General features: G+C 42.7%; 1 protein-coding gene across 1 annotated transcript in view; it reads right to left on the minus strand.

Annotated features, from left to right (window-relative positions):
* Positions 1-27,990, minus strand: part of LOC115468762 (zinc finger protein 90-like) — a 46,223-nt gene that overhangs the window by 15,575 nt on the left and 2,658 nt on the right. The window contains exons 2-8 of the mRNA XM_030200730.1: positions 26,589-26,694; positions 21,622-21,890; positions 11,699-11,760; positions 8,589-8,806; positions 6,979-7,104; positions 3,526-4,068; positions 1,129-1,230 (exon numbers count right to left, since the gene is read on the minus strand). Coding sequence (XP_030056590.1) covers positions 1,129-1,230; positions 3,526-4,068; positions 6,979-7,104; positions 8,589-8,806; positions 11,699-11,760; positions 21,622-21,890; positions 26,589-26,676 — 1,408 coding nt within the window. The 5' untranslated portion in view covers positions 26,677-26,694. The remainder of the gene's footprint in view (positions 1-1,128; positions 1,231-3,525; positions 4,069-6,978; positions 7,105-8,588; positions 8,807-11,698; positions 11,761-21,621; positions 21,891-26,588; positions 26,695-27,990) is intronic.

Consider the following 27,990-nt stretch of genomic DNA (forward strand, 5'->3'; position numbering starts at 1 on the left):
ATACCATATAAGGGTCTCCCCCAGCAAGGGTTCCCTGGTGGTCCAGTCCCCCCTACCCCCCTACCTTGTGTGTTGGAGGAGGAAGGGTAGCCTGCCTCCCTCCTCTTCCTGTGACACCTCAAAATGGCTGCGCCCAGCCCTGCCCAGTGTATCCTGGAATGCGCTGGGCAGGGCTATACACCATTCCTCCCCAATAATCTGCAAACCCTAATGCCAGCTCGGAGCTGGCGTAGGGCTTGTCACGGGCAGTGACCCAATCTTTGGCGCGCTTGCCGCTGATCATTGGGGATAAATATGTTAAGCCCTGTTTAGAATGCATTTGCATGCTAGTTGCGTTCAGAGCCCTTGAGCGCGTTGTTTCACGCGCTCGAGGGCTCTGATCATGGGGCGTGAGCAAACGCCGGCAGTAGTATGGCGCTAACAGCCTCTAGTGTCGGCGTTTGCTTCTGATCATCCCCGTCAGTTACCTGTTATTGTTTGCTGATTGCACATTTGTTTTTGTTCATTGTTCCTGTGACAATAAACTTGTTCAGTTTGTTGGTTCTGCCTGTCCGGACAGATAAAGAATCCTGGTGGTTTGTTGTGTTGGGTCTGTGAGTGCTCTCTAAGAACTGTGGGACTACTGGGAATATGGTTCCAGTAACCTAGAAATCACTGGGGATAATTTGAGAGCGGGAGTCTCGCCCAGAGGTGGTTGTGACCCAGTCGGTGAGAGGAGGGTGCTAGTGTACAGCACAAGTGGCAGGTGCAGGTGGACCTGAACTGTGCTGGGGATAGACCCTCTTAAGTGGCTGCATGGTTCGGTTACGAAGGCAAGTCCTTCTGTGTTGAGAACTCTGGTAGCTGCCTGATAAGGTCTTCAATGAAACCTGTTGTTACTGTTATTCAGAATCAGGATTTCTCTGAGTTGCAGCAGTATTATCATTTACACCTTAATTCTGTGAACTTGGTGCTACATTTCCAACTAGCATGCAAATTTGCACGTGCAAGTTCTACATTAAGGTCAGCACATGTAACTTATTCAATAATTGGCTGTTAAGTGGAGTTAACAGCCAAATTTTACTCACAACTCATATTGCTCAGAAGGGTGAAAAGGCTCTTGAGACAACAGTAAAAGCTACGATTTACCAGGAAGATTTCGCTCTTCTTTTCTTGGCAGTGGTTTCCACGCATCTGGTGAACCGCTCGTGTGCTGGAATTCTGTTTCTGAAAGCTTTAACTTCCCACACTCTACAGGGAACAGAAGCAAGTGTGAAGATGACGGCTCTCTTGTAAATACAGGAATAAGTTAACAAATCCTTAAAGATACAGTAAACTGTACAGAGTGTATAGACCCCACCGGGGCAAAACTTCATCATAAGAGTCTGGCTCAACACTCTTCTGTTCTCTGGAGTTCCAGTCTCTGCCCTCCTCCATCCCAGTGACTTTAGTAAAAATCAATCACCATGTCCCTATGTCTCAGTTTGTAACTGGTAGCAACGGTACTGTCTACTCTTCAATAAACAAACTATTTTGCTCCTTATAAAAATGCTCCTGGAAAGCACAAGAGTAGCTGTGTGCTGAGTGAGTGTGGCCCTTTGACAACTGGCAACCACTTGATGTATGTTTTATTTTTAACCACTCAATTAAGTTGTTCAAGGTGTAAGACCACAAACAGCAGGATAAGGTGGTCGAAGTCTTCTGCTGAGCAGTGCGTTGTAGAAACTAGGTAAATGTGACACCATTTCACAAGGAAGCACAGCCTCGGTGAGAATCAGCAGAACTCTTTCCTCTACACCAGGGTTCTCAACCCAATCCTCGGGACACACCTAGCCAATCAGGTTTTCATGATATCCACAATAAATATACATGATACAGATTTGCATGCAGTGTCTCCATTGTAGCTCATGCATATTCATTGTGGATATCATGAAAACCTAATTGGCTAGGTATGTCCTGAGGACTGGTTTGAGAACCCCTGCTCTACACCCTATCTTCTTGGGAACAGCAGTCTGCTCCTTTAACAGAGTACATGTGACATGGCATCTTTATTCAGAAATACTACAAATGGGAACTGGAAGAGAGATAGTTAGTGTATCTGGGTTTAAAAAAGGTTTAGACAAGTTCTTGGAGGGAAAAGTCCATAGTCTTATTGATTACATGCTGGCAAAGAGTAAACCAGCTTAGAATGGTCCATTCAATATATTTTAATAGTAGAAGGATATGGCTAACCTTGGCAGGTCTCTTTTCCCATTGTGATCACCTGCCCAAGATCCAGAGAATAAAAGGCTGAATAGACATTAATCTGCTACCAGCAGCCTGCTAGAGCATCCAAGTCAGTGTTTGCAACATCTAACTGATATCTAACCTTCCCAACAGAAGTAATTAAGATTTAATTGCCTCTCCTCTAAGGAATCAGCTCTAAAGCTTTGACGTAGGAGTTTTCATTGACACGTAGTCCTAATAGGAGTGGGCTCCTCCTGAATAAGCTCCTACATAAGACTAATTTATTTGCAGAACATGGGAGCTACAACGCAGACCAATTCAGTCATTCCTGGGATAAGAAGTTCTGCACAGACTTTTTGCCGAGGCTTTGTTGGCTCCCCATACTTTTAGGCTGAAAGCAGAAAACCTGAACCTGATGTACCCCAGAAGAGATAAAGCCGGGCATTTGGAGATCTTAACTGAAGGACCTACATTTTCTGCTATGGCAACTGGCTTCTCCCAGAGCTTTTACACCATTTTTTTTCCCCTTCTCCACTCAGACAACTTATCACAGGGATCGTTCTTGCCAAGGTCACAGAGCACAGCTCCTCTGGAATTTGGTATAAGTGATGCACCCAAAATCTGGTCAATGGGTGTCAGAAATAAGTGCTAGCTGGGGCCCCTTCTACAGAATCCTCAACCCCCATGCAGCCCAAAGTACATAAAACTTGTACTCAGGGGCGGCCCAAGGCAATCTGCTGCCTGAGGCGAGGGCTGAAATGGCACCCCCCCCCCCTTCCTTCTTCAACCCCCTTCCCCAAGCTTACCTTTTTTTCCCCCAAAAGGTGGTGGCGGCAGCGATTCCCATGGGCTCTCTCTACTACGACCTGCCTCCGAGGAAACAGGAAGTTATGTCAGAAGCAAGCCACAGAGACAAGCCGGTGCCAGCAGCAGGGCAACCAATGAGAATCGCTGCCACTGCCACCGACTTTTAATAAACAAAGGAAGGCTCGGGGAAGGGGACTGAAGAAGGAAGGGGGGAGATGCTGCTCCCTGAGGAGTGCCACCTGAGGCCCCTGCCTCAGGTGGCCTAATGGTAGGGCCGCCACTGCTTGTACTTCCTATATAAAAGCAGGCAATGATACCACTCAGCAATTTGGGCCAGCCCAAGCTACAACACAGAAATGTGTGCATGCATATTTTACATATCCTCACGTACACATAACCAAGTATCAGAGATTAAGGAGGCACATGGCAGAAGCTATATAATTCTAAAATGTGATTAGATCCTGAGGAGATTACAGGTGCTATAAGAATTAAATGACGATGATAAAATCTTACCAGACATGGTGACTCTGTGTTTTTCCAGCATGAAGCTGTCTTCAAAGCACATGCTGCAGTGATCACAAGTGTACGACTTCTCCCCAGCGTGACTGCACAGATGAGCTCGCCGGTGTGGTCCACGCTGAAAGCTTTTGCTGCAGACATGAGACCGGCTTCTGGCATGAATCTGCATGTGTCCGTTTAAGTTGGACTTGGTGAAGAAGCCACGGCCACACGTTTTGCACATGTGGGGCTTTTCCACATTGTGAGTGCACAAGTGGTTTCTCAGCTGCACCCTTCTAGAAAAGAGCTGGCTACAGTAGTCACACTTGAACCTCTTCCCCAGGCCAAAGCGACTGGGTTTCTTGTAGAGAGGTAATTCTGAAGTTTTCTGGTTAGACGGAGGACGGGAAGATCTGTAAACAGTAGGATTGTTCAAAGAAGAGTGGGGAGTTTTGGTTACAAGTTCACTACTGCGTGACACATGTAAGCTGGCCATGGTTAAGTTTTCTGTGGCTGGTTCTTCACGTCTTCCAGTAACACTCTGCTGAAAACCTAATGCTTTCAAAAGAGAAAAACACATGCCTTTCATTCAGTCTGCCTATCCATTAAGAACACCAATGGCAGAATGAAATGTTAAAACAATTTCTTTTTGGCAAATGGGCAAAAGTGCTCTCACATATTTGACAACAATATCAAGATGATTTCAGATATCTGCCAACAAAGTGCATTTTATGAAATAGGTTAAAACACCTCCTTAAAGCATGGGCAATACACTACTCATCTTTTGCATCCCCCTGCTGAATTTCAGCAAACAGCCTGTGTACAGGAGCAGCCAGACCTTTTGCCCTTTTAGGCCCAGAGCTGTGGAACTCATTGCTTACAGCACTGAGGTTTCAGTCTAGAGAGCTGCACGGGAATGGGGTTAGCAGGAATCCCCTCCAGGTCCACAGGTCTCCCACGGAATGGACGCAGGTCCTGAGGGGTTTCTGCAGAAGTGTAGTGCCAAGCCAGCCTACCTATCCTTTTCTTATGCCATAGCAACTACAAAAGCACAAAATAAAATGAATGGATAAGGTTGATAGCAATGAAACCTCCATAAGCACTGAGAGGGGAAATTATCAACATGGGATACTGTTAAGGTGAGTTATTTTACCACAAGCCAGGTTATTTGAGCACAGGAGATAGGCGGGGATGAAGGAGACTACTTGCAGGGACAGGCGGGGATGGAGGAGATTCCACTGGGGACGGATGAAAATTCTGTCCCAGTGAAACTCTCTACGTCAGTCCTCCCTGGAGGCATTTAAAACAGATCTTAAAACTTTTTTTTATTTAAGGATGGTTATGGTTAGTTCTTCTTTGTTAGCCTTGCAGCAAGCACTGGCTAACACCTTATTTAATCCCCCCCCCCCCCCCACACTCTTTCCCTCTGCTTTCCCATCCATATTGTAGTTCATTCCTTCCCCACTTCTATCGGGTCTCGTTTTGTGTGTTTTCTAATCTTTCTGGTTTAACCTTAGATTGTAAGCTGCTCGAATGGTTAGTCTGATGGGCGGGGTAGAAAGTCTCTATTAAACTTGAAACTTGATCCATCAGTGCTCTAGACAGCACTGGGACTTAACACACACTCACAAACAAAAAACAAAAACAACACATCAACAAAAAAAATGAAAAATTGTACCCACCATCCACTTACTTCCAATTTCTCAGCATCTTCTCAGAAATCCAACTGAATTCCTTGAAGTAGCCGCAGTTGGTGCTGAGGCATATTTTCAAAGCACCGAGACTTACCAAGTTCCATAGGTTACTATCCAGCTTATTTTTGAAAGTGATGAGCGCCCATATTTGACCCAAATCGGGAGATGGGCGGCCATCTCGCAAAGGTGCCCAAATCGGTATAATCGGAAGCCGATTTTGGGCGCCTTCAACTGCACTCCGTCGCAGAAACGGCCAAAGTTGATGGGGGCGTGTCGGAGGCATGGTGAAGGCGAGACTGGGGCGTGGTTATCGGCCGAGGAGAGATGGGCGCCTTTGGCCAATAATCGAAAAAAAATGAGCGCCAGTAGCGAGAATTTAGGGCACTTTTTTTGGACCCTTTTTTTTCACGAATAAGTCCCAAAAAAGTGCCCTAAATGACCAGATGACCACCAGAGGGAATCGGGGATGACCTCCCCTGACTCCCCCCAGTGGTCACTAACCCCCTCCCACCACAAAAAAAGAACTTTCAAAACTTTTTTTTTCCAGCCTGTATGCCAGCCTCAAATGTCATACCCAGCTCCATCACAGCAGTATGCAGGTCCTTGGAGCAGTTGTTAGTGGGTGCAGTGCACTTCAGGCAGGTGGACCCAGGCCCATCCCCCTCCCCCCACCTGTTACACTTGTGGTGCTTAATGCTGAGCCCTCCAAAAATCCCCAAATCCCACTGTACCCACATGTAGGTAACCCGTCACCACTTAGGGCTATGGTAATGGTGTAGACTTGTGGGCAGTGGGTGTTGGGGGGGATTTGGGGGGCTCAGCACACAAGGGAAGGGTGCTATGCACCTGGGAGCTCTTTTAATGTTCTTTTGTAATTTGTAAAAGTGCCCCCTTGGGTGCACAGTTGGTGTCCTGGCATGTGAGGGGGACCAGTGCACTACGAATCCTGGCCCCTCCCACGACCCAATGCCTTGGATTTGTTCGTTTTTGAGATGGGCGCCTTCGGTTTCCATTATCACTAAAAACCGATAGCGCCCAGCTCAAAAACGCCCAAATCCTAGACATTTGCCCCACACAACCTGTATTATCGAAAAAAAAGATGGGCACCCATCTTTTTTCGAAAATGCGGTTTGTCCCACCCTTTTGTATGGCTGCCCACGGAGATGGGCGTTCGCGTTCGATTATGCCCCTCCACGAGGCGTATTTCAAGGCAAGTAGACCTATGGGACTTTGTAAGTCTAAGTGCTTTGAAAATACACCTCATACTAGCCTATGGGACTTTGTAAGTCTAAGTGCTTTGAAAATACACCTCATACTAGCCTATGGGACTTTGTAAGTTTAAGTGCTTTGAAAATGAGACCTATGGTGTCACAAATCCCATGTTTTAATTTGTCCACACTGGAGATGATATCAGCAGCGATAACCCCACACAAATCAGGATCTTTTTCGCTGCATGATGAAACATACTACAAAGCGGCAAACATTTAAGCCAGATGCAATAAAACAAACAAACAAAAAAAAAAAGTATCATGTTTACTTGATATAGGGGTGCATAACATGACTTCTACAAATGCTATATGATAGATGAGGATTCCCTCTTAGATGTTTTGTCATGCTAAGAGAACATTTCACACAGCCTCAATTGTCAACTTCTTTAATAGTTATGAGGAAGGTCTAAGCCTGCACCATTTGTTCATGAACAAAAGAACAGACTGTGCAGCACAAGTACTGGAAGCACCTGCAGCCATTAAAATGAATTAAATAATCCTGTCACCTGGGTGCTCCCTGTGAAGCTTTTCTTCACACATGGAAAATTCAGATTTTATGGCTGACAAGGCCCCATTTGTTTCTGTGTCAGTGGTATCACAATACTCTCGGCAAGGCAATGCTTTCCAAATACCTATAAAAGCACAGAAAATAGCTACTTCACAATTCATACCAAAGACACTGTATTCTGTAACACATTCTTTTAATTTACTGGTAGTTCAAAGTGAATTACATTTCAGGTAAAGTATGTCTTTTCCCCTCCCTGAAAGTCTTACAATCTAAAGGCCCTGTTTACAATGGTGTGCTAGCGTTTTTAGCGCATGCTAAACACTTGAGTCGCCCACATGTTCCTATGGGCAACTTAGCGTTTACAGCATGCTAATCATTAGTGTGCGCTAAAAACGCTAGTGTGCCCTTAGCGCAGCTTAGTAAACAGGGCCCTAAGTTTGTACCTGAGGCAATGAAGAGTTAAGTGACTTTTTAAGGTCATAAGAAGCCCAAGTGGAAATAGGATGTGAATTCTACTGGTCTGCTAGGCTACCCCTTGCATCCAGAAGAACTTTTCCTTATGTCTGAGGTGACCATTTTTTCCTTCAATGCATTTTTTTGGGGGGAGGAGGGAGGGAAAAGGATAACTCTTCCCTTTCTTTTTTGAGCTATGAAATTCCACATAATATATTCTGTGTGCCCCCACTTATTCATCTTTCCAAGGAGATGACATATTCCTGACAGAAAAAAAAAAACGAGCTCATGCACAGGGCAATAAAGCCAACCTGGAATATTTTTAAAATTCATACATTTTGTGGATAAAATTTCCTTGAGGCTGCTGTATCTCTTATTGGATAAACAGAAAAATTATCAATCAATCAATCAATCAATAGGTTGATCTGGTGAGTCAGTGCACTGCCATGCAGGAGATCTGGGTCTGAGTCCCAACTCAACTTTCAGTTCCCTGGATGGGCCAGGACTAGGGATGTTGAGACAGCATTCACAGACCTTGGGAAGGGAAGGAGGGTAAGAATCTCAGCCACTCACAATGGTGACACCTAGCGGCCACAACCAAGGTGCATGTGTTCTGGAATAAACTGCTGCTTTTGACCAAGGACTGATGTTGGGATGGCTAGGAGTGGAAATATGAGAAAAGGGAGCAGGTCAAAAGAACGAGGAGGAAGGAGAATCTGTAACTAGCTGCAAATGAAGGTCTGTGGAACCATACTAAATACAAATCCAACTGAGCTGGGAAACCCAATGGAGGAAGAAAATTTCTGGTCTTCCCTATCACCCCTTTTAAAAACATTATCCTTATTCAATTGAATTTTGGCTCTTACATGTTGCTTTTTCAAACCACTAAATATGGAAATATAATATAAAGACGTTCTATATGAATCTGAGACGTCATCAGTCCCTTCTTCAGCTGTCCCATTTTACAGGTTGAAAAATGTTGAAAACTTTGTTTTTTTTCAGAAATACGTATTAGCAGATTTAATGTAACTTATCCTAATTGACAGTATTGTGCATTCTGGAAATTGTGTTCTGGTTTATTTAAGTTTGTTAAACGCTCAGAACTGTGAGGTTGTAGCGGTATATAAAGCGATTGTTATGTTATGTTACTCTTACCAGTTTTTCTGTCACAACTGGCAGGTGGACCTTCCAGGATCTGGGACTGCTGCTGGGCGTGACTTTCCTCTTTTAACTTTCTGCATGTGCTGTCCTGGTGCCAGACTAGAAGCTCTTCAGCTGGGTAAATAGGCCGACAGACTCTGTAGTAAACTCTCCCCTCATGTAGGAAAAGAGCCAGATTTTGAGCTTTCTCACTTTCAGCATGGTTGACAAACCTGCAGCTCAGCACATGGAAACAGGAAAGGTTCTTACTGTTTAGATTTAGCTGCCATTCTTACCTTCCTGTGCTAGTGAATCAATTCACTTTATTTTTTTGTCAAATAAAACATAATTTATTAATTACAGAGCTACGATTATATGATCTGCTGACCAGTAGCTGAAGCTCTGATCCCTGACAGCATACTTGCGATTGCTTCTCTTTAGTCCTTTTTGTATTTTCAATTATTATACTGATAGTTGCTGATCACCTGTATATTTATCTTTTTAAACATTGGTGGTGGTGCATCTGGTTTTTCTTAATATTTGTACATAGGAAATAAATTCAGGCAGAACAAGAGACCCTGGAACCCTATCTTCATCTGGTTTTTGTAGCAGCAAGTCCAGCTATGGATGCTCTGCACAGTCTGGAGTATTATTAAGAAGACGCTCAAACATGGGGACTCATCCTTTCAGGCTCTACTTGCTTTCTCCTTTGCCTTTTTTAATGTTTGTTCTTCTTCCTTAAAATTATATGTTATTTGTATGAGGTTCTATCATTTTTATAAAGTCATAAGCACAAATTTATATATGCTCAGATCAAATACATCAAACCATTCTGTAGGTCAACTCCTCCCCCTCCCACCACATGTACTATTCAAAGAAAAAGTAGCATATAACAGACATTCTTCTATGGCATCTATCAAAGATCATTCACTAAGCTGCAGAAATGCATTCTAACATTTGCTAACAGATTTTTAACAGGTCAACTTCAACTGGAACTCATTAATCTCAATATGGCCTATTTACAAATAATGTGTATTAATGCCCTTTAATTTGCTAATTTATTTTGCCCCTTTTCATCATTTTGCAAAATTTTGCTTTCATCTACTTTGGAAAGAATACCCATCTCCAAAAGGATTGTATGTAAGGGGCTCATTATGTTATCACAGCGCTTATGGTGACTATACTGCCAACTTCCCTCGCTTTGCAACACACTTTGTCAGTGACACAGAGATATATCACAATATTCTCCGTTTTTCACACTAATTCCTTTTGCTGTGGGCAGTGTGTCAGCCATGGCCATAAAGTTCAGGCTTTACAGTATCAAATACTTGGCCTACCCCTGACTGCCATTTGTGTACAGTGGTGGAAATAAGTATTTGATCCCTTGCTGATTTTGTAAGTTTGCCCACTGACAAAGACATGAGCAGCCCATAATTGAAGGGTAGGTTATTGGTAACAGTGAGAGATAGCACATCACAAATTAAATCCGGAAAATCACATTGTGGAAAGTATATGAATTTATTTGCATTCTGCAGAGGGAAATAAGTATTTGATCCCCCACCAACCAGTAAGAGATCTGGCCCCTACAGACCAGGTAGATGCTCCAAATCAACTCGTTACCTGCAAGACAGACAGCTGTCGGCAATGGTCACCTGTATGAAAGACACCTGTCCACAGACTCAGTGAATCAGTCAGACTCTAACCTCTACAAAATGGCCAAGAGCAAGGAGCTGTCTAAGGATGTCAGGGACAAGATCATACACCTGCACAAGGCTGGAATGGGCTACAAAACCATCAGTAAGACGCTGGGCGAGAAGGAGACAACTGTTGGTGCCATAGTAAGAAAATGGAAGAAGTACAAAATGACTGTCAATCGACAAAGATCTGGGGCTCCACGCAAAATCTCACCTCGTGGGGTATCCTTGATCATGAGGAAGGTTAGAAATCAGCCTACAACTACAAGGGGGGAACTTGTCAATGATCTCAAGGCAGCTGGGACCACTGTCACCACGAAAACCATTGGTAACACATTACGACATAACGGATTGCAATCCTGCAGTGCCCGCAAGGTCCCCCTGCTCCGGAAGGCACATGTGACGGCCCGTCTGAAGTTTGCCAGTGAACACCTGGATGATGCCGAGAGTGATTGGGAGAAGGTGCTGTGGTCAGATGAGACAAAAATTGAGCTCTTTGGCATGAACTCAACTCGCCGTGTTTGGAGGAAGAGAAATGCTGCCTATGACCCAAAGAACACCGTCCCCACTGTCAAGCATGGAGGTGGAAATGTTATGTTTTGGGGGTGTTTCTCTGCTAAGGGCACAGGACTACTTCACCGCATCAATGGGAGAATGGATGGGGCCATGTACCGTACAATTCTGAGTGACAACCTCCTTCCCTCCGCCAGGGCCTTAAAAATGGGTCGTGGCTGGGTCTTCCAGCACGACAATGACCCAAAACATACAGCCAAGGCAACAAAGGAGTGGCTCAGGAAGAAGCACATTAGGGTCATGGAGTGGCCTAGCCAGTCACCAGACCTTAATCCCATTGAAAACTTATGGAGGGAGCTGAAGCTGCGAGTTGCCAAGCGACAGCCCAGAACTCTTAATGATTTAGAGATGATCTGCAAAGAGGAGTGGACCAAAATTCCTCCTGACATGTGTGCAAACCTCATCATCAACTACAGAAGACGTCTGACCGCTGTGCTTGCCAACAAGGGTTTTGCCACCAAGTATTAGGTCTTGTTTGCCAGAGGGATTAAATACTTATTTCCCTCTGCAGAATGCAAATAAATTCATATACTTTCCACAATGTGATTTTCCGGATTTAATTTGTGATGTGCTATCTCTCACTGTTACCAATAACCTACCCTTCAATTATGGGCTGCTCATGTCTTTGTCAGTGGGCAAACTTACAAAATCAGCAAGGGATCAAATACTTATTTCCACCACTGTATGTATCTGCCAACTCTGAGCACTGTGAGACCATCCTCAATGGTATCCCAGGGCTCTGGGAAATTGAGGTGGCTGGCCTCCCATTACCATTTTATAGCTATCAATGTAAACTCTTTGTCAAAAGAGAAGTTTTGTGCTTTGTAGATGCTGGGTACTTGTAAGAGATCAACTCACATCATCCAGTTTGAATAGGATTCATTCAGCGAACCAGTACAGTGAAATGACCGCCTTTTAACCTACAAAGCAGAAATAAACACAGGTCAGTAACATTGTAGAAGGGCAGGATTAACTCTCTGGTGGGCCCCCTCTTTTAATATAAATACATTTTAAACTCCCTCATATGGGCACCATGTGGTTCTGACTGCAGAGGTGGAAGCAGCAGCTAAGAAGCGTTGCTCATTTACTCATCCTGCTTATTGCAGGCCAGTGGACTGGAGCAGGGACAAGACAGGTAGTGGGGTGGTGGCTCTGACCTACCCCACTCTCCTTTCTGACATCAACTGACTTACTACAGCAACAATCTGCCTTGGGAACCACTGAATTACTCATCTGAGAGGGACCTGGGCACGTGCCTAGTTTGCTTATGCTTTAGTCCTGTGCTGTGTAGAAGAAAGCCCACCATTCACATTTAATAACTTGAAGCATACCATTATACTGTACATATCTGATGAGCTGCTGGTTAGAACTGAGTTAAGAGAAACTCTTTAAAATACCACCTGGTGGTGTATCATGGCACTGACAAAAAAAAACCTACCACTTGTGCAGAAAGACTAGATCAGGGGTGTCCAACCTTGGCCCTTGCCAGGTCAGGTTTTCCACTACGAATATGCACAAGATTTATTTGCATACAATGGAGGCAGTGCATGCAAATAGATCTCATGCATATTTCATTGTATAATCACCTACTGAGTAAATATTCTGTTTCAGTTACAACTGATATCAATCAATATAGTAACTATTTGGCCTAGTGGTTAGGGTGGTGGACTTTGGTCCTGGGGAACTGAGGAACTGAGTTCAATTCCCACTTCAGGCACAGGCAGCTCCTTGTGACTCTGGGCAAGTCACTTAACCCTCCATTGCCACATGTAAGCCGCATTGAGCCTGCCATGAGTGGGAAAGCGCGGGGTACAGATGTAACAAAGATAAATAAAAATTACTCTCTGCTTGATGTATCAAAATCTCTTTAGTCAAAATCTCAAATTATATAAAAAGTACCTTCCCACAATCTTAACCACACACTCCTCCCAATCTAATAAAACCATATATTAATATCCCTCTATCCCTAGAGTTTCACAATCCAGTTTTTGTAATAAATAGACCACTACAAAGCATACATCTCACTCCAATGGCGCACGAAAGACTCTATTAACAAACAAGAACGAGAAACGTACACCACGAGAGGTAAAATAGACCCGGTAACATTCTGGCAACAGATCTATCACAATGGATGGACAATAAAAACAGGTGCAAACCTATTCCTACGGGAATGGGACGATAGATGCAAATCGATTCTAGACAACATCGCCCCAACTCAAACCAGAACTTCATGCAGAAAAAAATCAACACCGTGGTTCAATGAAGACCTGAAAAAACTCAAAACACAAGTTAGAAGATTAGAATGTGCATGGTATAAAAAGAAGGACGAACCCACACTCAATGCCTGGAAACAACTTCAAAGAAAATACAAATATACCATAAGACAAACTAAAAGATTATACTACAAAACTGAAAATGGACCAAACTACAAGGTGTAGCTGGGTCGCCCATCCAGGAACCAGCCAGGCTCGACCCTGCTTAGCTGCCTCTTCCTCCACACGACTGTTGCCTTCACTCCACAGCAATCTGGCTCCTCTGTGCCTTGGCTCCAGGCCCTGCGAACTCCCAGGACTTCCTCCTCCCTCCTTTCCTTTCACAGAGGCACATTCAAAGCCCAATGTTTATAAGTAAGAGCTTTTATTTTCTTGCTTCAAATCAAACAAAACATCCTTCACTCCAGGTTGTTTAGGCCAGCAGCCCAGAGCACAATTCAGGTTCAACACAGTCAAATTCAGGTTCAAAACAGTCCATATAACTTCACTTCACTTTAGCTCAGATTACGTCACTTAGGGAACAGTACATTATCAGAGGGAAAAACCCAATAGCTTAGTAGGTTGCAGCCCAGACCTTTTTAGTATGCAACAGTCTACACAGTCTTCCTTGCACCTTCTTACAGCACGGTTACATAGCTTTATTCCCACCTGGTTCAGGCTGGGGTTTCAATTGTGCCCAGCTCTCTTTCTCTCCCACAGACTGCACCTGTTTCCTCTTTAGTAGAGAATTCCCCCAGTGCCTCAGCCTCTCTCCTCCGGTCTTCCACCAGTCTCTCCAAGGTACAGCTAGCCACCCTCTTACAGCAGCTTTTTGGGTTTGAGCCAGGGCTCCAATCTCCATCTGTTCCTCCCCTAGCCCTTCAGTAATCTCCATTTTATCCTCCTCTCCAACTTCCCCCACCCCCAATCTCTCCAGCTGGCCCTCATCACCTTCCTCAGAGACCATTTCCCAATCTTCTATCTCCTCCCCTAACTCTTGCACAGCCGGGTGGGGAAGAGAAGGATTCTGGGACTGGTAGTTCCTCCCCTTCTTCCTTAACCCAGCCAACCTCTCTGCCTCCGGTAGCCCAGCTTTCTGAATGTGGGTGTTGTGCACATGAAATCTGCCCCGTTGGGATTCCCCGGCTCCCTGTACCCCGTTTCTTCGCGCCTTCCCGGATCCCCTTTCACCTGCACTCTCACAAAGGACACGCACAAACTCTTTCAACTCGTGAATAAACTGCTAGATACCACACCAGTCACTACCAATAACGAAGATACACCAGGAGTAGATAACCTCGCAAAATATTTCAACGAGAAAATTGTTCAATTGCGAAAAAAAATTCCTGTCAGTACCATTGACTATGCCGAACTCCTTGACCACCTAGACCCAGACCCTGGTGTATACCCAGCAGACAGAACCTGGACCAACTTCGAGACATTATCGGAGGAAAACATCTTCCAAACGCTCAAAAGATTCGCCAAATCTCACTGCAAACTAGACACATGCCCAAACAACCTTATGACATATGCCCCTCAACAATTTATAACGGACCTAACGAATCACTTGAACTATATGTTACAAAACGGACTCTTCCCGAAAGAGAAAGGAAACATTCTACTTACCCCTATACTCAAAGATGCGAAGAAAAGTGTTAGTGAAATAACCAACTACAGACCAGTAGCATCCATTCCCTTAATAATCAAAATAATGGAAGGAATGGTGACTAAACAACTCACACACTACCTATACACATTCTCAATATTACACGACTCCCAGTCAGGATTTCATCCATACCACAGCACAGAAACAGTACTAGTCACTCTAATGACTAAATTCAAACAAATGATCGCAACTGGCAAGAACATACTACTTTTACAATTCGACATGTCTAGCGCCTTCGACATGGTTGACCATGGAATACTACTACATATCCTTTAGTACTTCGGAATCGGAGGCAAAGTACTCAAATGGTTCAAGGGGTTCCTAACAACAAGATCATACCAAGTGACATCCAAATCGACCACGTCAGCCACATGGATACCTGAATGTGGAGTCCCACAGGGATCCCATCCCCCCTCTCACCGACTCTACTCAACTTAATGATGATACCCTTGGCCAAATTACTATCAAACCAAAATCTCAACCCATACATATACGCAGATGATGTAACGATCTACATCCCATTCAATCAAGATTTAAAGGAAATCTCCAATGAAATCAACCAAAGTCTACAAATCATGCACTCAAGGGCGGATGCATTTCAGCTGAAACTAAATGCAGAAAAAAACCAATGCCTAATACTCACCTCTCAGCACAACATGAACAACTTCACCGCCATAAACACACCTAACACTTGAGAACCACACGAAAAACACAACCAAGAAAATGTTCCAATCAATGTGGAAATTAAAAAGAGTAAGACCTTTCTTCCCAAGGTCCTTCTTCCGTAACCTGGTGCAATCAATGGTACTCAGCCACCTAGACTATTGCAACGCACTATACGCTGGCTGCAAAGAGCAAATAATCAAGAAACTCCAAACAGCCCAGAACACTGCAGCTAGACTCATATTCGGTAAAACAAAATATGAAAATGCTCAACCCCTACGAGAAAAACTACACTGGCTCCCAATCAAAGAACGCATCACGTTCAAGATATGCTCCCTAGTTCACAAAATAATTCATGGGAATGCACCAGCCTACATGTCAGACCTGATAGACCTACCACCCAGGAATGCCAAAAAATCATCCCGCACATTCCTCAACCTTCACTTCCCCAACTGCAAAGGTCTAAAATACAAACTAACGCATGCGTCAACCTTTTCCTACCTGAGCACACAATTCTGGAATGCGCTGCCGCGTAATTTAAAAACGATCTATGAACTTACTAACTTCTGCAAACTACTGAAGACCCATCTCTTTAACAAGGCATACCACAAAGACCAACAAATGTGAACCTCTCCACACATATATCCAGAAAAGACTTAGAGGCATATTTTCAAAGCACTTAGCCTCCCAAAGTTCCATAGAAACCTATGGAACTTAGCCTCCCAAAGTGCTTTGAAAATATGCCTTTTAGTATATCTGCTTGTTAGACTACTATCTTGTCTTATCATAATCATGTCACCCAAGATCTGTCTGTAATACTAAATATCTATCTTATCGTATATTTCCACTATTCATGATGTATTGTAAGCCACATTGAGCCTGCAAAGAGGTGTGAAAATGTGGGATACAAATGCAATAAATAAATAATAAAAAATATACTTTATGAAGCCCTATAGTGTAATTCATAAAACTTCAATGGATACTCCTCCTACCTTCTATATACATAAACAGTATTAAGGATCCTCCTTCGATGGCACATGCTACTATAGGTATTATTTCAAAATGTCCATACAGCTTTTTTGTAAACACCAGCTGACGAGGACGCTGTTACATCCTGCAACTGCTTCTTCCCTCTTTTATTCGTGAAAACTATGTCGCCTCAATAATATCTTATCTATGGTATGTTTTCAACATTTTTACGCAGTCACTCCCTTCTTCGTGAAACCCAACACAGTCACTGAGCTTCGCTAAGTGTCGTCAGGGTTTCAAACTACAAAGTGCAGATTAACATTATGAAAATTATATGCATATCCTACCTAAGCCTAAACTTTTATACTCCTAAACAACTGAACATCAGAGCAAACCTCCATTGGAGCCGGGAGAAAATGGCATCACTCTGATGCCCGTGCATGCGAAATAACTTACTCCAATCCTATTTGACTCAGATAGAAGTTGTAACGTGATAATTCTCAACCAATCAACTTCTTTATCTAACCCAAACGGATCCACCGTGTTCCATTCAAATATCAATCTTTTTAATAAAAAAACCACACTAGTAAAAAAGGCCCGTTTCATAAACAAATGAAATGGGCGCTAGCAAGTTTTTTTTTTTTTGTCATTAATTGATTATAAAGCATTTATTTCTCAAATGTAATGAGTGTGTATTTGTGTGTGTTTGAGAGAGTTAGAGAAAGTGTATGTGTGTGATAGAGTGAGTGTGTGTGATACAGTGAGTGTGTGTGATACAGTGAGTGTGTAGAAGAGAGAGACAGTGAAAGTGTGTGTTTATTTGATTCTTTCCTTGTCTTCCATTCCCTCCATGTCCCATGTGTGAGAGAGAGTGAGGTGGTAGGAGTTCCTGTGAGAGTGGAGGGTCAGTTGCTCATTATAGCTAATTAATAGAGAAAGAGAGTGTGTATGCCGTGTGTCTGTGTGACAGAGTGTGTATGTGTGTGTGTGCATGAGGTGGAGACAGTGGGTGTGTGTGCGTGTTTGTGAGAGTATGTCAGGATAGTGTAAAAATGAAGAGTCCGCAGTTTAATTTTAGATAGCACAGCAGTAACATTTGTGTGATTTTTTTTTTTTTATTTCTCAAGTGTAGTGAGTGTGTATATGTGTGTGTGAGTGAGAGTCATAGAAAGTGTATGTGTGTGATTGTGAGTGTGTGGAAGAGAGAGACAGTGTAAGTGTGTGTTTGTTTGATTCTTTCCCTGTCTTCCAAGCCCTCCGTGCCCCATGTGTGGTTGAGTGACAGGTGCTGATAGTCCCTGTGACAGTGGAGGGTCAGTTGCTAATTGTAGCTAGTTAGTTTTTTTTTCACAATTGTAGTGTGTGTCTTAGAAAGTGTATGTCTGTGTGTGTGAGATTGAGACAGTGAAAGTGTGTGTTTGTGTGAAAGAGAGTCTGTGTATGTGTATATCTTCTGCACTGTGCTCGCCTGTATCCCATTTTGCCTGTGTTCCTTTTGTATCCCTACCTGCTGGCAGCAATGCTCCTCCGTTATCCTGTAATCAAATCTCACTGTTTGTGCCTCAGTTCCCCCTTCTCCGTTTCGTCTGGGAACTCCGTGGCAGCAAAGTGAATTTTTAACAGCCGAGGTTCACCTCTAACTAAGGTGCATGAAAGTGGGAAGAGTCATTTGCATTGTTTTGCGATTGGTGCATTTCATGCTGCGTTCGACGTTACGTAGCAACGGGTTTTATTCTGCTGCTTTTTATTGGTTGGCGATGCGTCTTTGGTCACGTTTTTTTCGCGTAGCAACGGGTTTCGGGTTTTGTCCTGCTATTTTTAATTGGTCCGCGATGCGTCTTAGGTGCATTGTGTCGCTTCGTAACGGCTCCGCAATCCGATTTGTTGTGTGTCATTGCTGAGCCTCGTCGTCATTATGTTGACGCAAGGGCGGAGCAAACCGTCATGGGTGAAATTTGGGTTTCACCACCATGCCTGTAGAACGTTGGGACAGTTGTGGAGGCTTCATAGAACGATGGAGGTGCGTTTTATATATATATATTCTGTAAAATGTTACCGCCTGAATCAACATTGTATTGAACCAACACCCCAAACTTCAAGTCATTTAGCTCATGCTTAACGCTCACCCAGTGAGCAACCAATGGCGCTTCCACTTTTTGTAGTCTTATATTGCTCAGATGCTCTGCTAAACTATATTTGATCTTTTTTATGGTCTGACCAATATACCCAAGGTCACAAGGACACTTACAAGCTTATTTTTGAAAGAGAAGGCGGTCCATCTTTCTACACAAATTGGAAGATGGGCATCCTTCTCATAGGGTCGCCCAAATCGGCTTAATCGAAAGCCGATTTTGGGCGTCCCCAACTGCTTTCTGTTGTGGGGACGACCAAAGTCCACGGGGGCGTGTTGGAGGCGTAGCGAAGGCGGGACTTGGGCATGCCTAACACATGGGCGTCCTCGACCCATAATGAAAAAAAAAGGGCGTCCCTGACGAGCATTTGGATGACTTTACCTGGTCCTGTTTTTCTTACAACCAAGCCACGAAAAGGTGACCGAACTGACCAGATGACCACTGGAGAGAATCGGGGATGACCTCCCCTTATTCCCCCAGTGGTCACTAACCCCCTCCCACCCTAAAAAACATCTTTAAAAATATTTTTTACCAGCCTCTATGCCAGCCTCAAATGTCATACTCAGGTCCATCACAGCAGTATGCAGGTCCCTGGAGCAGTTTTAGTGGGTGCAGTGCACTTCAGGCAGGCGGACCCAGGCCCATCCCCCCCTACCTGTTACACTTGTGGTGGTAAATGTGAGCCCTCCAAAACCCACCAGAAACCCACTGTACCCACATCTAGGTGCCCCCCTTCACCCGTAAGGGCTATGGTAGTGGTGTACAGTTGTGGGTAGTGGGTTTTGGGGGGGATTTGGGGGGCTCAGCACACAAGGTAAGGGAGCTAAGTACCTGGAAGCAATTTATGAAGTCCACTGCAGTGCCCCCTAGGGTGCCTGGTTGGTGTCCTGGCCTGTCAGGGGGACCAGTGCACTATGAATGCTGGCTCCTCCCACGACCTAATGGCTTGGATTTGGTCGTTTCTGAGATGGGCATCCTTAGTTTCCATTATCGCTGAAAATCAGAAACGACCAAGTCTAGGAACGACCATCTTTAAGGACGACCTAAATGTCAAGATTTGGGCGCCATCGACCGTATTATCGAAACAAAAGATGGACGTCCATCTTGCTTCTCCACCGGGACGTTTTACGAGGATGTCCCCAGCAAAACTTGGGCGTCCCCTTCGATTATGCCCCTCTTAATGGCTTAAATAACAAATGAAGACTCACAATTTGTTTTAGACCTTAAATAAAAATCTTTTCTTTTGTTTGGTATTTTAATACTATTTGTTACTAAAGCATATTGACAATATATGTATCCTTCACATCTAGAATGGTAAGCCTCTGTGCAGTAACAATATTTTCTTAATTTTTCTCCTAAATTTGGGCCCCTAGTGTACGCGAACCTGGGCATAGATTGAAACATATTGTGAAGCTGCAACATAGGCCAATGTTTGCAAATAATTTGTTTAATTGGATTAGTAAGAGGTACAAATGGTATACACATGTCAGTCTATCATCATTATTTACTTTTTCTTGGGACTGAATCAATCAAGATCTATGTGCATTCTATGCCCTCTTCATTGCTTTATGAACCACAGAACGTGGATGCCCTCTTTGTGTAAATCTGTTACTAATTTCTTGAGCTTGACTATAAAAACCTTGTATCTGCTATTTTTCAACAGGCTAGGATGGTAACTTCTATAATGGAGAAGAGTATTCCTATCAGTAGGTTTGCGATAGACTTTAGTGATAAACTTGCCTTTCCAATATTCATTGGGGAAATCTCGAAAATCTGACTGGATTGTGGCCCTCGAGGACCGAGGTTGGACACCTGTGGACTAGATCTAACATAATTTAAAGATATACACAAGTTTTCATTTTGGAATTCTGGAAAGTAAATGCAGGATTTCTGTCCTTAGCCAGCCTTAGAAATTCTGGAAAAGTAAGGATTTAAGAGATATAGAACAGTACCTTTCTACTTAGCATAAAAGCTACACAACAGAAAAATTAAGAGACTACATTAATAGTGACTGCTAAACAGTGTTCGAAAGTTACAGTAGCAAAGACCACTCTGCAAATGTAAAATATAAATTCTGCAGACTACCAAGCTATCACAAATCAAGCCACGTGCTCAAAGTGACTCTGCCAAAAGAAAATTACACACAGATTGTGGCCAGGTTTTACTTTTCACCTTTAGCGGAAAGAAAAGTAAATTTGATTATAAAATTTATAGCTAAGCTGCACATGTCCAGTTATGGCGGCCTTTTTCCTGAACCTGAATAATGCTGGATTGTAACATGTTCTTGGAGTTCTAGTTATGAGCTTTACAGGAGCAGCTGAACACCGTTTTGGTTGAAGGGTGCCAAATAATGACACTACAGTTCCACTCCCAAGTTCTTTAGCTGCTTTGTTGTGTTGGGCAAAGTTGTCCATCCAATGCCCATGCTTCAAGCTGAACTTACAGCTTTACCTGAACATAACGTAAGTATATAAGTGTTGCCATATTGGGACAGACCAAAGATCCATCAAGCCTAGCATCCTGTTCCCAACAGTAGCCAATCCAGGTCACAAGTACCTAGCAAGATCCCAAAGCAGTACATTTTATACTGCTTATCCTAGAAATAAGCAGTGGATTTTCCCAAGTCCATCTTAATAATGGCTTATGGACTTTTCTTTTAGAAAGATATCCAAACCCCTTTATGCCCCGCTAAGCAGACTGCTTTTACCACATTCTCTGGCAACGAATTCCAGAGTTTAATTACACGTTGAGTGATGAAATATTTTCTCCAATTTGTTTTAAATGTACTACTTTATAGCTTCATTGCATGCCCCCTAGTCCTAGTATTTTTGGAAAGAGTAAACAAGCGATTCACATCTACCTTCTGCAGAGTGAATGAGCAGGAATGGGTTCAGCACTAGAATTAGAGTCCCCACTTTGAATCAACTGCTACACAGCAACCTAGTTCTGACTATTTCAATGTCTGAGGGCCTTGTCAGCAGCCCTTAGTAGGTCAATAGTCTTTACCTCTCTTCTGGGCAGCTTTTACAGAGAAACACCATGTACAAGATTAACTTTTGGGTTGAGATAAAATTATTTAAGAAGATTGTTTGCACTTGCCACTGAATTATAGAAGACAGACAGTTGATCCACTTTTCCCAAATCTCCCTCAAAAGGGCCAAAGAGAACTCCCTGGGGGATAGCTGCAATGGTGCACCACACTCCAAGACCACCTCGCTGGCTTCCAGAAGGCCCCACTGCAAGTCCATAGGGAGTAGTATAAAATGCTCTGCAGTGCGTCCCCATTTCCACGGGATTGTCCACAACATGTGCATGAAGCCCCCGACCAAGACCTGCATCTTTTGAACATTCTTGATTTTCTTCATTGACTGAGGGAGGAAAAAAAAAAGTCAAACAAATACAACTGAAAGGGAAAATTTTCAAAACAGCCCACCCATGTGCAAAGCCCACAGGTACGTGGCACCTCACTGAGGATCAGTATGATTGGAATGTGTTTCTATTAGCCTTGGAAAATATTGTGGACTATAAGAAGCTGTCACATTTTTCATTATCCTGTAGGCTGTGGAACTTTGGTTATATTTGTTCAGCACCTACCACTGATGCAGCTTAAGAACATAAGAATAGTCATACTGGATCAGACCAATAGTCCATCTAGCCCGCTGTTTCCAGTAGTGGCCAATCCAGGTCATAGGTATCTGGCAGAAACTCAATTAGTAGCAACATTCCATGATACTAATCCCGGGACAAGCAGTGGCTTCCCCCATGTCTGTCTCAATAACAGACTTTTTCTCCAGGAACTTGTCCAAATCTTTTTTAAACCCAGATACACTAACCACCATTACCACATCATCCAGCAACGTTCTAGAGCTTAACTATTATTTGAGTGAAAAAATATTTCCTCCTATTTGTTTTAAAAGTATTTCCATGTAATTTCATTGAGTGTCCCCATGTGTTTGTACTTTTTGAAAGAGTGAAAAATCAATATTTTTACTCATTCTATACCACTCAGGATTTTGTAGACCTCAATCATACCATACCACCCCCCCCCCCCCCCCCCCCCCCGCTCAGCAGTCTCTTTTGCAGGCTGAAGAGACCTAATCTCTTTAGCCTTTCCTCATATGGGAGGAGTTTCATTCCCTTTATCATTTTGGTTGCTCTTCTTTGAACTTTTCCTAATTCCACTATACCTTTTTTGAGATATGGTGACCAGAATTGAACGCAACACTCAAGGTGAGGTCGCACCATGGAGACATAATGTTCTTGGTTTTATTTTGCATTCCTTTCCTAATAATCCCTATCATCCTGTTTGCTTTTTTGGCCACTGCTACACACTGGGCAGAAGATTTCAGTGTATTGTCTACAATCACACCTAGATCCTTTCCTTGAATGCTGACTCCTAAGGTGGATCCTAGCATCTGGTAACTACGATTCGGATTATTCTTCCCAATGTGCACCACTTTGTATCTGTCCACATTAAATTTCATCTGCAATTTGGATGCCCAGTCTTCCAGTTTCCTAAAGCCTTCCTGCAATTTTTCACAATCTGCATGTTTTGACAATTTTGAATAGTTTTGTGTCATCTGCAAATTTAATCACCTCATTTGTTGTTCTGATTTCCAGATCATTTATAAATATGTTAAATAGCACCTGTCAAAGTACAGATCCCTGCAGCACTCCATTAAGAAAATTGTCATTTAACCCTACCCTCTGTTTTCTGCCAATTAACCAATTTCTAATCCACAGAAGGACACTGCTTCCTATCCCATGATGTTTTAATTTTTTCAGGAGTCTCTCATAAGGAACTTTGTCAAAAGCTTTTGAAAATCTTATACACTACATCAACTGGCTCACCTTTATCCACATGTTTATTTGCACCTTCAAAGAAATTAAGCAAATTGGTGATGCAAAACTTCCCTTGGCTGAACCCATACTGACTCTGTCCCATTAAACCATGTTTGTCTATGTGTTCCGTAATGTTATTCTTTATAATAGTTTCCACTGTTTTGTCCAGCACGGAAGTCAGGCTTACCCGGTTGTAATTTCCCAGATCACCCCTGGATCCCTTTTTAAACCCCTTTTAAAAATTGGTGTTAACACTGGCCACCCTCCAATCTTCAGGTACTATGGACGATTTTAATGACAGGTTACAAATCAGCAATTTCATGTTTAAGTTCTTTCAGTACCTGGGGTGTATACCATCCGATCCAGGTGATTTATCACTCTTCAATTTGTCGATTTTGGCTCAGTACGTTTTCCAGGTTCACCAGGATTTCTTACAGTTCCTCCGCACCCCTGAAAACCATTTCTGGTACAGGTAGGTCTCTTACATCTTCTTCCATAAAGACCGAAGCAAAGAATTCATTCAATCTCTCTGCTATGGCCTTGTCCTCCCTGAGTGCTCCTTTTGCTCCTTCATGATCTAACAGTCCCACAGATTCCCTCACAAGCTTTCTGCTTCCGATGTACCTGAAAAAGGTGTTACTATGAGTTTTTGTCTCCGCGGCAAGTTTTTCTTCATATTCTCTTTTAACCTTCTTTATCAATGCTTTACATCTAGCTTGACGGTTCTTATTTTCTTCATTCAGATCCTTTTCTTTGAAGGATTTTCTCTTAGCTCCAGTAGCATCTTTCACTTCACCTTTTAACCACGTTGGCTGTTGTTTGCTCTTCTTTCCACCTTTGTTAATACCTGGAATACATCTGGTCTGGGCATCCACAATGGTATTTTTAAACAACGTCCAAGCCTGATTGGCAAGCATATCTGGTTTCATGTGATCAAAGTAAATAAATATTGTGAACATTATACATATTTGCACAGGAAACGCCCACATGTATCTTCCATTTAAAAACTGCCCATGAGTACACTGGCCCCTGGATTTCACACCTGCTTTTTAACATTGGCTAAATTTGCCTGAGAAATACCATATGGGCATATGAAAATAAAATACAGGCCTAGTATTTGTCAATCCCACCCAAACACTTGCTAGGACTGCATCCTCTTAATTCGGTTAAAAGCATGTGCACTGTGAACTCCACGTGTACTTTTAGCAGGGTTAAGGGTGGGCACTTGTCAGTTGGCCTTGTTAGCTGGATATAAGGTTTCTGGAAATTGTTTATTTTATTGCATTTGTATCCCACATTTTCCCACCTATTTGCAGGCTCAATGTGGCTTACATAGTTTTGTTAACATTGTCATTACAGGATATCAGGTACAATTAGTAATGTGTAGCGATTAAGTAAGGGAAGAAAGAAGAAGGAAGGGAGTGATTAGGGTATTATAGAAGGTGGGCGTTTATAATTGAGTGGGTTGGTGAGGTGGCTCAGTGAGGCTATAGGTTCTCATTGTAGGCCTTGTTGAAGAAAAATGTCTTCAGAGATTTTCGAAAGATAGTTGTTTTGTTGATTGCTTTTAAGTCTGTAGGTAATGCATTCCATAACTGTGTGCTCATGTAAGAGAAGGTAGTGGCATGCATCAGCTTGTATTTAAGTCCTTTGCAGCTGGGGTAGTGCAATGTGAGCTAATGTGATTCAAAAGAGATCATTCCCACAGAAACTGGCATGGGAGAAGCAGACTCCAGGTATATGTGTTTGGTTCAAACCAGAACAGTCTGCCTCAAATGTTCTGGGAGTTTTGTTATACTGTTTACAACAAAGATTTTTTCATTGGTAAAGATGTTGTTATAAATAATAAACAGATCTACAGTATCAGTTTGAAACTTAATGCTGTCTCAATATCATACATTTAAAATCCTCACATGGTCTCCAATCTCAAATTGTCATCCCCAAGCAATGTGAAGTAGGAACGTGCCATGCACGGTGCACTCATGTTGTCAGCTTTGGGTCCTTTATCATTTTCCTTGTGTGCTAGCAAAGCAGATATGTACACACAGTGATCTTTTTTCCATATAATAAATAGAAACACATTTTATCAGAGAATGACTGACACATCAAAGCACTTCACCCGTCACTAACAAGTCTAGCTTATTGTAACTCTCTGCTGACCGGTGTTTCTCTTGTCCACTTGTGGTGTCTCCAAATTTTGGAAAATCTGGCTGTTACAATACTGTATAATGTAAGATGTTCAGACCATGTTACACCTTTGCTGCCAGTCACAAGTAGGATAATATTTAGGGTTCTAGTGCTGACTCATCATATACTCTCCTCGGATACTCTTATTTCTTATGCTCCTATACATTCACTGTGGTCTTTTCCAAGCTAATCTTTGAACTATTCCTTCCCCTAGTTTATTTATTTATTTGTTGCATTTGTATCCCACATTTTCCCACCTATTTGCAGGCTTAATGTGGCTTACATTGTTCCGTCATGGCGATCGCCATTTCCGGAGTGAGAGATACAAGTGGTATTACATTACAGATCATGATTGGCATAGTAGAAGATACTAACACTTGATTTTTCATGCCATGCCTGTTTTTCTTGTCTGGTTCCTATCTTAATGAGCTCCTTACCTGTAAGACGAGCATTTATTTCTAGGATTTAAACATGGCTATTTGAACAAGCTTTCTAAGGTTTCTAACCTATGGGGCTCATTTTCAAAGACTAAGTGCTTTGAAGTATACCTCTATGTAACTTTATAAGTGCACCCTTTTCTGTCTGCAGCAATGTTCATTCTATTTAAGGGTTGTAAAGGTATTTTAATTGTGCAATTACTCACCCCTTCTTTTTGTCTTTTATATATTATATAATTAATGTTGTCATCATTGTCAATGATTGTAAACCATGTGACTTGTTTTTGTATCCTGGTGCTGATCTGGACTGTAAACCACTCTGATGATTTCTTTTGTCAAGGGTAGGATGTACATTGTATGTATGTATAAAATAATAGATAGTTACAGCAACTAGATTGGAAGATAGTGCAGAAGACTGGCGTTCCAGTTTCCCTGCACCAGTCCTTAATGGACTGCTTCCATACTTACCATTTGGCCAGTGTCTTTCCATTGTTTTGCCTCTCTCCTATCTGCTGTGGAACTGAACACTGAAGTAAAAATCAGCCTACTCAATTTCAGTTCTGACCTGTTTAAAACCAGCGTATATGAAGTTGTGCCTACCTTGGTCTTTGCATGTCCTGTGGGGATCAGAAATGTCTGCAAGCTCTTCTTTCACATTTTCTGTAGGAATCAAGCCCGGCTGTAGCATGGTTACATCTAGTTTGTGCTGTACAAGTGAACAGATAACATATCCAATGTTATTACTCAAACAAAACTCCTGAACAAAGAGCCAATCCCCTAAAACAAAATCCAACAACAAGGGATCCAAGGGCATATGCCACAAGTGTGAACCACACACACAATAAATAATAAGTATAGAATTATTCATTTATAATTTGTGAACAGAGTTCAGTATAGGCTGTATCCACAACCGAGCCGATTTTCACACAGATAAGTTTGTTCCTGTTTAACTTGATTTTTCCAGTGCATTCACAAGATATATGTACTTGTTACAACAGAATAGGTTCAAAAGTTGAGCCATCTGAGTTGTGTTGTTAGTTCAGAGGAGTACTCTCCTTACAAAACTGTTTTGGACATATACCAAAAGCGGGCACTACAATTTTTCATTATTTTTTCACTTTAAGTTTGTAATGGTGTATTCACACAAAAAATTGGGGAAACACTTTGAAGAGAGTATATTATGATATATTTAGAGCCTGGTAATGAGCCGCTTTTGCGACCTGACTCACTGAAATTCGGCTCAGTTGTGGATACAGCCTATACTGAACTCTCTGTGTACCCCTTCACAAATTATAAATTAATAATTCTATACTTATTATTTATTCTGTGGTTCTGTGCCCTTGCATCCCATGTTGTGGGACTTTTTTTTAGGGGATTGACTCTTTGTTCGTGTCTCTCCCTCGAATTTCTTTTTACATTGATATTACTCAAAGGCATAGAGGGGTGTGACCTGCTTGGATCAGTAAGTACAACCCTCAACAATGATAGAATGGGATGTGACCTGCATTGAGTAGCAGGTACAACTCTAATCACCTTCCCGTGCACTCCGCTCCATGGATAAATCCTACTTATCTGTTCCCTTCTCCACTACTGCCAACTCCAGACTTCGCGCCTTCTGTCTCGCTGCACCCTACGCCTGGAATAAACTTCCTGAGCCCCTACGTCTTGCCCCATCCTTGGCCACCTTTAAATCTAGACTGAAAACCCACCTCTTTAACATTGCTTTTGACTCGTAACCACTTGTAACCACTCGCCTCCACCTACCCTCCTCTCTTCCTTCCCGTTCACATTAATTGATTTGATTTGCTTACTTTATTTATTTTTTGTCTATTAGATTGTAAGCTCTTTGAGCAGGGACTGTCTTTCTTCTATGTTTGTACAGCGCTGCGTATGCCTTGTAGCGCTATAGAAATGCTAAATAGTAGTAGTAGTAGTGTGACCCATCTTACTGAGCAGACTAGATAGATCATACTGATCTTTATCTGCTATCATTTACTATGTG

This window comes from Microcaecilia unicolor, chromosome 4 (genome assembly GCF_901765095.1).
Source record: "Microcaecilia unicolor chromosome 4, aMicUni1.1, whole genome shotgun sequence".
NCBI classification, from domain to species: Eukaryota; Metazoa; Chordata; class Amphibia; order Gymnophiona; family Siphonopidae; genus Microcaecilia; species Microcaecilia unicolor.